The sequence below is a fragment of the Mastigoproctus giganteus genome, chromosome 4 (assembly GCF_048544385.1).
Source record: "Mastigoproctus giganteus isolate SK-2022 chromosome 4, ASM4854438v1, whole genome shotgun sequence".
In the NCBI taxonomy this organism is placed as follows: domain Eukaryota; kingdom Metazoa; phylum Arthropoda; class Arachnida; order Uropygi; family Thelyphonidae; genus Mastigoproctus; species Mastigoproctus giganteus.
Genome location: NC_143578.1, coordinates 173983505 through 173997906, shown reverse-complemented (window position 1 = coordinate 173997906; position 14402 = coordinate 173983505). Strand labels below are relative to the sequence as shown.

The 14402-nt window shown below is 37.4% G+C and overlaps 1 protein-coding gene across 1 annotated transcript in view; it reads left to right on the top strand.

Annotated features, from left to right (window-relative positions):
- LOC150087211 (glycogen debranching enzyme) overlaps positions 1-14402 on the top strand; it is a 763093-nt gene that overhangs the window by 183906 nt on the left and 564785 nt on the right. The window contains exon 7 of the mRNA XM_090371076.1: positions 6167-6299. Within this exon, the coding sequence (XP_090227202.1) occupies positions 6167-6299 (133 nt within the window). The remainder of the gene's footprint in view (positions 1-6166; positions 6300-14402) is intronic.

The window sequence follows — 14402 nt, the reverse complement described above, 5'->3', positions numbered from 1 at the left end:
AGGCTTAAGTTCTGCAAATTGCAGCATCTGGAGACTAGGCACCTGCGAGGTGCCTAGTCTCCAGATTGAGGTGTATAATTCCTTCAATGGTTTGAGCAGGCTCAGTACTTATGGGATTCTTCCTCTTTCTTAGATTACAAACCGAGGTTGGATAAACACAAATTGAGGAAAAACAGTTGTAGAATAGATGTGCGGAAATTTGACTTGAGCCAGCGAGTAGTTGATTACTAGAACAAACTTCCATCTGATGTTGTGGAAGTTATAGCTTAAACAAATTCAAGCTGAACATGCTTTTGGATCAAATGGATGGGTGAAATGGTAAGATTTTTTTTTTTTTTTTGGCTGATGCTGTATAAGTTTGCTTTCTTGCATCAAAGCTTTTGATACTGTTGCACAACTACTGTACAAATTGGAGCAGTATGGTATTAAGGATAAGTTACTGTTATAGATAAAGGAATGGTTGAGTGGGAGTAGACAGAGATTGCTAATCAGTGGACACTGCTCTTCATTGGCCAGTGTTGTTAATGGAGTCCCCCCTAGGTTCATTGTTGGTCCCATCATTGTTTTCTATATTTATCAATGATATTGATGAAGGCATATCAAACTTGATATCCAAGTTTGCAGATGATACAAAGGTTGTCAGTGTGTTAATGACAGTAACGACAGTATGCTACTCCAACAGGATCTAGAAAAGTTACACAGCTTTTCTGAGAAAAATGCAATTGAAGTTAGACATTGATAAATGCAAAGTACTGAGAGTAACATACCAACTGTGTTGTACTACACTCAGGATTGTGGAAAATGACACAAGTGGGTAATTGTGCAGTCAGATATGAAGTTCTCTGAGCAATGTAGACAGCCTGCCAAGACAGCTCATTGGGTTTTGTCAATGATATACAGGAATTTTGCTCGCAGGGATAATGAGGTAATTATCACATTGCATAATGCAATGGTTTGATTGCATCATAAATATTGTATACACATGTAGAGGCCTATCTTTAGGAAGAATGTAGATCTGCCGGAACAGGTTTAGATCAGAGAAACTAGATTGGTGATGGGAACAAAAGGGTACTCTTACCTAGAAAGGCTTTACTTCTGCAAATTACAGCTTCTGGAGACTAGGCACCTGCAGGGATGATCTGATTGAAGTGTTTAAGGCCTTGAACGAATTGTGTAAGCTGAATGTGAATGGCATTATTCTTGTTGCCGAGACTACACCCATGAGGGGGCATAAATTTAAGTTGAGGATGGTTGCAGGATAGATGTGCAGAAGTTTGCCTTCAGCCAGTGAATGATTGATTGTTTGAAGTGTGCAGTGTGTTTTTTTTTTTTTTTTTTTTTTTTCTTTTCTCTCTCTCCTTCGGCTGATGCTATATAAGGTTGCTTTCTTGCATCATTTGCCACTACTACTACAGTTACCACTACTACTGTTAGATTACCTCTGAATAGATAATTTTAAAATAGGTGAAACATTGTGATGGCTGCCCGACATTGTCTCTTGTCATGTCCTTTGGTTTTGATGTCTGTTTTTCTGGAACAACTGACTAGAATTCTATTGTAAAATTTGTTAAATGCATGACATGTGATCACTGGTGTTCACAACTGATGTGGACAACAAAGATAACAGTTTCATATTGTGAGCAGCTTACTAATGGATTATTATGGTGCCTCCGTAGCCAGGAGGGCAGGAGCAGCAGTGCATAGCACACACTTCTTGGTTAGACCAGGGTTCGAGCCAGTGACCACCAAATACAGAGGATGCGGAAAGATCAGGGAATGACCACTGCATATCCCCAGAGCAATATGGCCCTAGTTGCTAATGCCCCTAAAAATCAAATAACAACAACTAATGGATTACAAGAATTAATGCAAAAATTTATGCTAATTAAGCAAAGCTTAAAAATAGCATTTATTTTGCATACGATTATCACAAAAAAAAGTATGAGCATCAGCCTCCCATTGAAATCAGAGTTATGTAAAAATGTACAGTCATGCAAATTGCATTTGTAAGACATTTGCATTTACCTGAATAAGAACATGCAAAAGGAGATTTAACTTGAGTGGCAATTTGGGATATAAGATATACACTGAGTGATCACTGAATTATGACCTCCCCCCCCTTATGAAAACTACATAGCATTGATAAGGTGTCAGTGGTTCAGTAGGTAGTAAAATTCCGAGTGACGGGTAAAAGGAAGGATTTATCGGACTTTGATAAAGGGCAGATTGTGGGTGCTTGACAAGCTGGTGCCTTGATTTCCCAAACGGATGAACTGGTGGGGTGTTCGAGAGCCACCATAGTTAAAGTGTACTAGGGCATCAAAATTATGGTTTGATGCCCTAGTACACTTACAAAACAACGACCTGATGGTAAAACTGCAAAGGTCAGCGAGAGGTTTATGTTAGAGGTGAGCGCTGGGTCCGACAACTCGTACAGGCGAATAGGTGCAGCACTGTTGAAGTGTTGACTATCAATACAACACGGGCCAATATCTGGCCTGACCAGATATTGTTCTGGGCTGGCCCATGGCATCCAACTCCTACGGCATCCTCTCCTAACCAAGGTTCAACGGCATAAAAGACTCGCCTGGTGCAAAGAGCATGCAAGTTGGATGTTAGAAGAGTGAAAGAAGGTGCGCTGGTTGGATGAGTCAGTTATTTACTCCACACTGTGGATGGCCATGCATGGATTTGGCATCAACAACATGAGGCTATTCATCCATCATGCATGGTATCAAAAGTGCGGGCCGGTGGAGGCCGTTGTATGGTGTGGGGCTTGTTTCACTGGCAGGAACTTGGATCCCTGGGGCATGTGGAACAATGTATCACTGGTCTCTGCTATCATCAACTGCTTGCTGACTGTTTACATCACGCTATGTTAGACATTTTGCGGAATGGCGATGGTGTCTTCCAAGATGATAATGTGCTGAGCCATCGGGCATTTGATGTGCAGGAATTGTTCGAGGAACACAGTTCTGACTTCCAGCATATCGATTGGCCTCCGAACTCCCCTGATATCAGTCCCATAGAGCAATTGTGGGACACTATGGAAAGGCATATCATACATCTCGATACACCAATCACCTCCATACCTGCATTACTAGCCGCATTACACACAGCTTTGTTGGCCATGCCTCCCAAATGTTTCTGACATCTTGTTGAATCAATGCCCCATCAGATAGCTGCTGTACTGAGGGGAAAAGGAGGACCTACGAAGTATTAGGTAGGTGGTCATAATTCAGTGATCACTCAGTGTACGTTCAAAGCTGCAGCAGTGGCCTTCATATGTCATGTTTCATTTATGAAATCTCTTTTATGAGGGGTTGTAAACTCTAAGTGACAATGTATATTATTCATATTTCTTCTTAATATTCTAAGGGCATAATGGTTCTTCCTTTATATTTAACTATCAAATTTGAAGGTTGTACATTATTTTTTACAAGTGACCAAGTTTTTACAGAAATATTGAAAAAAAAATAAAATAATAATAATAATGAAGAAAGAAATTTTGTGCAATTATTGAAAATTTTCATAAGAAAGAGCTGACTTCAATTAGGATATGCTAAATTCATTTGATGACGATGCTCCATCACATGCAACATCGAGAAGGTTGGTATTCAAATTCCATCATGTCAGGAATAACTTTGAAAAGGAAACAATGGTAGTTTTGAACTGTCACCACAACCAGAATTTTCAGTTATTGCTTTGACATGTACACAAGACCAATTAATTATCTGGTTTGTGGCCCCCACTTTTAATATCACAGGAAAGAGTGTAATTCATTCCAAATGGTATCTTAGGAATGAAGTAAGTTTCTGCCTGTTTTGTCCCGAAACTTTTGGCAGAAATGGTTGTGACACACTCTTAGTGCAGTATTTCTGATGACTTTAGGCAGATCCTAATAGCAGATTTGTAGTGATGGATAAGATACGATTCTAAATTATTGTCGGGATTTCCATGGCCTATAATATTCTAACTGGAAAAAACAAAATTAAACTGCTTACGGAATATGAAAGTGTAACTCAAAGTTTTTTTACCGATAGAATCAATACTGCAGAATGCTAAAAAAACTTCAAAATGCATGCCTTTCGTGGCACATAAGATGTCCAACCTATATTCAGTTTCCCTCCAAGTGGTTCTCCAGCATTTGCAGTGTAAGTGTTTTGATCGCAGCAACAATCCTGAGCTTCAGTTCATCGAGGGAGGTCACAGGGGTCTTGTACACAATGTCCTTCACATATCCCCAAAGGAAGAAATCAAGCGGTGTAAAATCAGGTGAGCATGAAGGCCACGGAATTGATCCATCAACCCAACCTAGCACCCAGGAAAATGCATGTCAAGAAAATCTCAGACAATAAGAGCCCAATGTGGCGGTGCACCATCTTGCAGGAACACCACATTTGGCTGATGATTTTCCAAATGGGGTAACAGATACAGCTGTAGCATGTCCAGATAGGTCACTGCTGTGACTTTTTTCTGCAAAGAAAAAGGGCCCAAAACTTCCAAACATGACAAAGCACACCAGACATTGACCTTTGGACTATCTCTTTTGAATTCTCGAATGTCGTGAGGGTTTTCTGATTCCCATATTTTGCAGTTTTGACGATTTACCCTCCCTGATAATTAAAACGTTGCTTCATCACTAAATCTCCATCTCTGAAGGTAATTTTCATCAGTTTTGATGTTTGACAAAATGTCACGGGCAAATTGGAAACGGTGGGGTTTATCGTTTGGCTTCAAAGCCTGCACAGTCTGCAGTTTATAGGCATGGAGATGAAGGCAGTTATGAACAACCCTCCAAACAATCGTTTGCAGTATACCTAACTGCAAAGAAGCTCATCTAGTTGATTTTTGTGGGCTTCAAGAAAATGCTTCATGGATTTGATCAACATCTCCTGTGAAGTGCTCAGTCTTCCCGCTCTTTTCGGTGCAGAACACTACCAATCTCTTGAAATTGCTTTAACCAACGTCGGATAGCATTATCTGAAGGTTGGTCTTTTCCATACTGAGTTCTGTAACGATGTTGAGTTGTGATAACGAACTTTGTTTAGAAAAACCAAATTACGCACATTGCCTTCTCTTGAACAATTGCCATTTTGAAGTAATGCCATGAATATCTCCCATACATCAATGCGGCAAGTACAGCGTTGCCAAATAAAACTTTTTGAGTTACACTTTCATATTCCATAAGCAGCTTTATTTCATTGTTTCTGGTTTTAAAATTATAGGCCACGGGAACCCCGACAATAATTTAGAATCACCCTGTACATCTACTACTTCCATTCAAGAGGGAAAGGAATAGTAAGCAATTGAAGCACACTTCATCTCTCCCTCCCAAAGAAGATCAATTCCATTGCTTCATCTAGCAAGGTATTGGTATCAGTTTTCTAGAATTCTGAGGGTTTGTTAATGGGCATGCATATTTTAATAGTCATTATTGCAATTTCTCATGGTCTTAGCTGCCTTGGGACTGATTCTAAAAAACAAGCAACCTTATCTATCAGAAGACCTGCCTGGAGAATATTATTTATTTGTATATCAGGCCTAAGCAATGAGGCGCCTCCGTAGCCAGGTGGGAAGGAGCAGCAGTGCATAGCACACGCTTCTTGATTAGACCGGGGTTCGAGCCCATCGCCACCAAATATGAAGGATGCGGAAAGGTCAGGGAATGACCACCGCATATCCCGGAGCAATATGGCCTTAGTTGCTAATGCTCCTAAAAACCAAACAACAAACAAACAAACTAAGCAATGAGGGATATGCACAGGAGGAGTCATATTTAATCAGGACAGTGCTGCTGCTGTACTAGTCTGTGGTTGCAGTGAGAACAATTCATGATTGTGAGTATAAACTTCTTGAACGTGTAACTTATTCACCCAATTTAGCACCAACAGACTTCCACGTTTTTCTCCAACTTGCAGAAACATTTGGTTAGGACACAGTTCACACAGATTCAGTTTTCACAGCTGTATTAGTGATTTTTTTGAGGACTTGGTATTAGTAATTTTTTGGTGGTAGAAGTTTATCAAGGAAGGAGCCAGTGAACAAAAAAACATGTGGTTAAATTTCTTTCTTTCATTCATATTTAAGGTTAAAAGGTTTCAATCACCTCTTTTATTCATCTGATCAGAAATGATTTTAATATAAAGGATTTATATTTCTTTAGGGAAACTTGGTGGGAGTAGTCTTCAGGAATATGGAGTTGTTCGAAATTTAGAGATAATTCAAGATCCAGAATATAGACGATTTAAGAGTCAGATTGATATGGATCTAGCTCTTAGTATGTACAATACAATGAGGTAATTTATCATATTTTAAAATTCATAGTTATGTATATATTGCTTATTGATATTTTAAAATCTATAAACAGAAATCACACTGGTAAACAAAAGTTTCCATTACTATAATAAACTTAGAGGCATACCTTGTAGTTTTTAACATATTTCAAAAATCCTTTGAATGATTTTAGAGAAAAGCATTTATGAAACTAGTATATTCGTAATTTAATACAGCTGTTTGTATTGATTTTATTTTTACTTTTAATCCTAACCTAAATGTTGCAGTACTATGGTGTTATATTGTCCAACACTTGTTAACGGTGCACATCATAACATGGTATTCAAATGGGATTGAGTAAATGTTTGAAAGTATTGAATAAATATTTTGCAGAATCAGATGTCTGAACATGACATATAATGGATGAAATTAGAAGTAACCAGACCGATTTCTAACTACAGTAGTAAGAAAGTTGACATCATGAACCACTCTAATGGGTCACAAAAAATCATAAGTTATTCTACCAGTACAGCTGTTGCTCTTCTCTGTTCCAGTTTTTAATCAATTAAAATAGAAATAATAGAGGATCTTTGTGTGTTCTATTAAATTTTGAACCCCAACCCAAGATCTTCAAATTATCAACTGTACTCCCAATTCCATGATAGCTTATGCCTAACTATGCCAAGTAAGGGTTTCCGAACAAACACAGGTTAGAAGAAGAAGAAAGCGTTTTTTATAGCATTTTATAATGCAATATAATGGAGAAAGAAAGGAGATGAAGACTTTTAAGTTGAATTAAACTTAGTTTTTATTGATATCAAAACAAAAATTTACTGATTAGCAATTCAACTAAAATTTTTTGAGATTAGCAGATATGCAGAACACTCATTTAGAGTCGGTATGATTTGCTAGCTTAGCAATAATAGCTAACCACCAATAATATTAAGAGAACCATCAATAAAATATATTAGTTTTCGGAGGTATAAATTAATAAGCATTCCTTTTTTTAATTTGTGAAGCATTAGTAGTTTTCTCTTTCTAAGAAAGTTAAGTAAATAAAATGGTGCCACAGTTCCCTTCATGTATGTTACCTGTTATTAAGAATGGCAAAGTACATATCATCTTTGATTCCCACATGTGAACAAGAGCTCTTATGTTAACTGGCATTCAGAGAGACAGTAATGTCATAAGATACAAAACCATTCTTTAATGTGAGCTTAGACTTCAAACATTGCAGAATTCCAGTGGTAGTGACAGCTTTCCATTTAAATAGTTTTCTGCTCAGTATTATGCAGTAAGTACAAATTAAATGTATACAATCTTTTTAATGCACAAATGCGTTTTACTATAACAAACTGCAATAATTGTGAACTTTTTCTATTAATTTTTTTGTTTAATGAAAACTCCCGAACATGAGAGGTATTAGAACCTATAGTACTTAGTACCGTGCTTGGGTTGGAGGTTGAGAAGACGAAAGAAAATATTTGTTGACATTAGACTTGAATTTCTGTAGACTAATTTTCAGAAAATACGTATGAAGGAAGGTTGTTCCAGAAAACGGCAGTTGAATGAATAAATGTGGAAGATGAAAAGTTGGTTCTGTGAGCTTGAAGTTGGACAGTAAATGGATGTTGGCTGGTGGCGGCATGTGTGCGGACTGTTTTGAAAGAGAAAGTGGGAAACCACTTTCTCTTTCAAATATTGTTCCCATCACCCCAGATGTGGGAACAATATTCCATGGATTGTACAGAGTGGAAGAAAAGTAACACAGAGAGCGAAAGAGAAAACCAATTTTTTTAGATGGAAGCAAAGGAAGCAATATTAGTAATTTGCTTGTGTCATTACAATCATTACATTACAATCTTTGAAATGTGAAGAGCAACTGCTTGTGTTTCACCGAATTTTTTCATTGAATTTGTCCATAAATGAGTGACATAAGCCAGAATATCACCAGTGGATCCACACTGATGGAAAAGATATATCTAAACCTAAAAATAGATATATCATCTTGCCTAGAAATAGGAGTGTCACCAAAGGTAAGAATAGGAGCTGAAGAATCCTTTTTTGTGAGATATAAGACAAGACTGAGTTTTGAAATCAACTAAGTTGTCTTTGCCCCACTGGAGATTGGCTTTTAAGGAATTGCTAGCGGATATTCGAGAAGTTGAAGCTGATCGAACAGGGCAAGGTTTCTCAAAATGTAAAGTGGAATGCAATGTGCTATCTTCGACAAAACTATGGATAAGATTTCCCGTGAATGGAAGGTCATTAATATATAAGAGGAAAAGAGTGGGGGAAAGAACTGAACCTTGGGGAATACCAACATTAGTGGAGAAGTTAGAAGACCGAGAGCCATCTACCATCACCCTCAGTGAGCGATCCGAGAGAAAACTGATAACCAATTACAAAAAAAAGTTGTCAAACCATAAGATGGAAGCTTGTTTAGAAGACCTTTATGCCAAACACGATCGAAAGCCCTTGAGATTTCAAGAGCAACTGCTTGTGTTTCACCGAACTTTTCCATTGAATTAGTCCATAAATGGGTAACATAAGCCAGAATATCACCAGTAGATCGACACTGACGGAATCCATACTGGCGATCATTGATCAGACAGAAGGTTTCAAGGAGTTTAAGATTTGGCGGTTAATTGATTTCTCCATTACTTTGGAAAGAGTAGAAGTAATTGCAATAGAAAGATAATTGGATGGGAGGGATTTGTCACCCTTTTTAGGAACAGGCTGGATATGAGCAAATTTCCAAGCAGAAGGAAAAACACCATTGGAATAAGAAAGTGAAAAAAGGCGGCAAAGAACAGGAGTAAGTTTAGGAGCACAGGTTTTGAGAACAAGTGGAGAAATACCATCGGGACCTGGAGCTTTCTTAGCATCAAGATTCGTCCAAATCTTTCTGACATCGTTTTCACGGAAGATCACAGGACATATTGAATGGAGCTTGTTGGGAATGGTGCGAGGTGTTTTACTCATGTATTTATTAATACATGAGTTGGAAGAAAAATGGAATTCTAGCAGGTCAGCTATATCCTTGGCTGAAGTGACAACAGAACCATCTGGTTTTGACAGAGTTGGGAGCGGAGATGGGCAAAAGTTGGGGTTTGGAAAGAGACCAGAATGCTCGGCTACCATTAGAGCAAAAGCAAGTTTTCTACTCTTAACCTGTTTAAAATCTAGTTTGAACTGATTAATAATTGCTTTATAATTATTGCAAGCTTTCGTGTAGGCAAAAAATGAAACTGAAGAATTGGAAGCAAGCCAATTACTATACGCAATATTCTTCTCTTGAACAGCCTTATCATGTTTATTGGAAAACCAAGGTTTAGATAAAGGTCGAGATTTTAAAGTGGAGTGTGTGATAAAGAATTCCATTCCTACAAGAATAATTTCACTGACATGATCTGAGCAAATGTTGACTTCAGAAGTTTTGAAACAGTAATCCGACCAAGGAAAAGAAGAAAAAAAAGAAATCTCACATGTCATCCCATTTTGCATTCTTGTAATGCCAAACAACACGAGGTTGGAAACAGCCATGAGATAAAGGCTCCATTGGAGAAGAGAAGATCACTAAGTTGTGATCTGAGGTGCCTAATAGACCACTCACTTCGACCGTATACTTAGAAGAGTTGTTTGTAAGAAAAAGATCAAGCATGTTGGCTGTATGGTTAGGATTGTCCGGTATTTTTAAATAAATGAACAATATGTGCAAGATCATTAGTAATTGCAAAAGCATTAGCATCTCGACCAGCTGGGTCGGTGTGACTAGAAAACGGAAGCCAGCTGGAGTTGTGAACATTAAAATCAACAAGGAAAATTACTTCACTGTTAGGAAAGTTGGATTAGAGAAAGTTATGTTCAACATCAAAGAGAGGAAGTCAAAGAGCCCCAAATGATTAGTGGAGTTGGGAGAACGGTAGAGACAACGGATGAATTTGACAGAATGAGGTAGAGAGATTTTAAGCCAGAGAAAATCAAAGAGGAGATTCAAATTATAAGTCTCTGACAATTAATATCGGAACGTACATATGCACAAGTATCACCTTTGAGGCGAAAGGATCATACAGCGAATAATTTGGGTGACTGAGATGAGCAGTAGTTGAATCAACTGATAACTGAGATTCTGTCAGAAAAAGTACATGGGGTTTGGCAGACTGCAAGTGGACATCGCTGAGATTAGAATTCGAACCAAGTATATTTGTGAAATGATTAGGAAGTGATTGGGAGGTTTAAATCCTTTCGCAGATAAGCTTACTATATTAGTTTGACAATTCATGGCGTATTCAATAGTAAGAAAAAGTGGGTGGGACATGCTGTATGAAGTAATGAAATTTTTAGATATGGCGTACATGTGGTAAGAATATACCCAGATCCTTGACATAATGTGGCCTTGAAAATGCCCACCGAATACACACTACTCGGACTCCCTCCAGTATCTGGCAGAGTACAGGTAGCAAGATTATACACTAGCTGATCCGGAAGCCTCCTAGAGAGTTACAAATAGTATAATTTTAAGTAGTTTTCACCAACTGTATGTTGAAATGACAAAATAAAACGAAAGCCAAAATTTTGATAACTTTATAATTAAGCTTACAATAAATTACTATTTACAGTATTAAACAATTAAAATACCAGGTTAAAAGCGATAAAATATCTGTAAAACAAACAAAATATCATAAAATACAATAAATTATACCAGATTAAAAGCGATAAAATATCTGAAGCTTTCGAAGGCTCCGCCTTCTTTCTCAACAGTACGCTTTTTACTTTACAGTGCAACTTTAAATACCCGTTGGTTCACGGCACATGGCACGTGCACTGTTGTCGTGCTTGTCGGAACCGGAAGTGGCTTGGGAGCGTGTCAGGTGGAATCGTTCATCCCCTCTAAGGATCACTGCCTCAAAGAGAGGATGGATACTCATACCCCTGTCTCTATTAATATTGTTCTCAATGGAACTAATCCGCACGCTCTTGAGCCACATGCGGTCCCAAAACCTATGCGCCTGGTCAATGATAACTGCTTCGTCCGGGAAGATATGGTGCTGCTTCTCCCAAAAGTGTTCAGCCATGGCGGATTTTCCGTACTCTTAATTCCTTATCGCCTTTGTGTGCTCCCCCAGACGATCCTTGAGATGCCGCTTTGTTTCCCCCCACATAACATTCCCCCAATCCGGGCACTTAATGCTATAGACGACCCCACTTGTATTTTCGTTTGAAATGGAGTCTTTCACCTGTGACACAACTGTGTGCAGCTTCTGACCTGGAAGCTGCACTCATCGCGTCTGGTAGTTTCGTAATACCCGAGCTATACGCTCGGTTAAACCCGGATAATAGGGAATGTATGCGGTGGCTACCGGCGTAAAAGACTTGCCTCTCTTCTGTTCTCCTCTAATATATTTCTCTATGATCCTCTGGGGGGGGGGTAGCCATAGCCACACTTCAGGAGATCCGCTGTGATGCGCTCATACTCTTTCTTTCTATCCTCGGAGGTACTACAATGTGACTTTGCCCTGTCTGTTAGTGCTCTAATCACACTATTCTTGTGATTGTTGGCCTGAGCTGAATTATAATGTGAATATTGGCCTTTACACATGGGTTTTCTATAAACTTTTGTCTTTAGACACGGGCCTTCTCTATAGACTAACACATCCAAGAACAGCAAAGCCCCTCCTTCTTCTACCTCCCAGGTGAATTGTATGAACGGGGAGAAGCCATTTAGAAAATTTAACACCTCATCTTCCCTCCCCTTTCGAATAATTGAGAACGCATCATCAACGTATCTCTTCCACGGACCCATAGGGAGAACCATGTCACTAAATAATCTAACCTCGAGCTCCTCCATAGCCAGATTAGCTATAATTGCACTAATGAGGGAGCCCATAGCTGCATCATGAACCTGCTTATACATAGTGTCTCAAAACACCATGGTGATGCTTGAGAGACATTAATTCTATGCCCTTACAAATATCTTCCAAACTTAGTTGTGTCCTACTGCTTAAGGTGGTATCTCTCTGTAGGACCATGTGTGCACATTGCACACCATGGTCAATTGGAATACATGTAGACATCTCTGTTTACATATCACTGCCTCAAAGAGGGGATGGATACTCATCACCTCTTTGAGGCAGTGATCCTTAGAGGGGATGAACGATTCCACCTGATGTGCTCCTGAGCCACTTCCGGTTCCGACAAGCACGACAACAGTGCACGTGCCATGTGCCGTAAACCTACAGGTATTTAAAGTTGCACTGTAAAGTTAAAACCGTACTTTTGAGAAAGAAGGCAGAGCCTTTGAAAGCTTCAGATATTTATCGCTTTTAACCTGGTATAATTTATTGTATTTTATGATATTTTGTTTATTTTACAGATATTTTATCTCTTTTAACTTGGTATTTTAATTGTTTTATACTGTAAATAGTAATTTATTGTAAGCTTAATTATAAAGTTATCAAAATTTTGGCTTTCGTTTTATTTTGTCATTTTCAACATACGGGTGGTGAAAAATACTTAAAATTATATTATGAATTTACCCAACCCCAGAGGCCTATTTGGAGAGTTATCAATAGGTTCGGTCCGGTGTACTAACTGGCGGTCAACATCATGATATAATTGGATGAAATAATGCAATGATCTTCCATAATCAAATGAATCATTTGGATGATTTGAGTATAATTGAATGATTTGCTCTAATTTAAATAATCTCTCAATGTTATGATCTCTCAATTATGCCCAACACCTATTATATGTATATTATGTAGTTTGTAAAAGTTAACATTATTAATTTATTGGTCATGGTGAGAGCAATTTATTCTAAATGTCCACAGTATGGTTAATTTAAGAGTATATTTAATATTTTCAAATTAACTATTAGTTGCTAATCATATTGTGTTTATCCACTATATGTACTAGTGACTTTGATTAGCTGTTAATACACTAAGTAATTTTGATTACTGTTGTGCGTAATTGAATTCCTTCAAATAACAAAAATTAGAAATAACTAATATAAATTCATGATTAGAAATAACTTTTGAAATTTTGCAGATTCTATGATTTAATGATTCACTAATGATTAAGATTTGATAGTTCACTATTGCTCAAAAATTAATGTAAATGCATATTTATAAGGCAATTGTAAGACCACATTTGAAATACTGTGTTCAAGTATGGAGACCTCATCTGAAAAAATACATTCAGCTTCAGCTTTGAAAGGGTCCAAAGAATGGCAACCCGAATGGTTGAGATTGGCAGAAGTACAACATATGAGGAGAAACTCCAATTATATCGGCTACAGGTCACCTCAGAGGTGACCTATTGAGGTTTACAAGGCTCGGAAAGAGATTAGTAAAATCAGTGAAAGTGGAATTATCACTGTTATAAAGAATTGCAGAACTAGGGGTCATAAATTCGAATTACAGGGCTTGAAGTTTAGATTAGATTGTAGGAAGTTTTATTTTAGCCAGTGAATCACACTGATTGTTGGAACAAGTTGTTACCCTTGCACGTATAGTTATTATTACTATAATATGCCAATGATTATTGATTTAATGGTCCAAGTCTGGATTAAAATAAAACAAACTTTTTTTTTCCAGCTAAAAATTAGAAAATCTGATATTGAAAATGGAGAGTTAACAGACTTGAAAATGAAAGAAAGTGACAAAGTATTTCAGGTTAATATTGATACTTCAATCATTAGAAACTGTACCCTTGTTACTTTTTTCATTATGGGATTGCTTTGTTAATTTAATATATCATTCTGGAACTCATTATTTTCAATATACCGCAGATTTTTAGATTTAAAACACACATTTCATGCACAACATTTTATTATGATTTAATTCTTTTATGTACATTAAAATCTTGGTATTTATTCTTCAAGTAGTGTAGACTGTGTTTTTTTTTTTTTTTTTTGTTTTTTTTATAATTCCTTAGTTATCTCTTGCAAATTGAATTACGTATTTATAACCCTTCCCACATTTTATGAATGGTATGTATGTAATGGTTCTGTTGTTAAATTTTTGTATTCCATGTTCTACATGGAATCAATTTCTGATAATATGTTATCAGAAATTATCAGAATAATTTCTGATGACATGTACCCCATTTTTAAAGTACCAAAT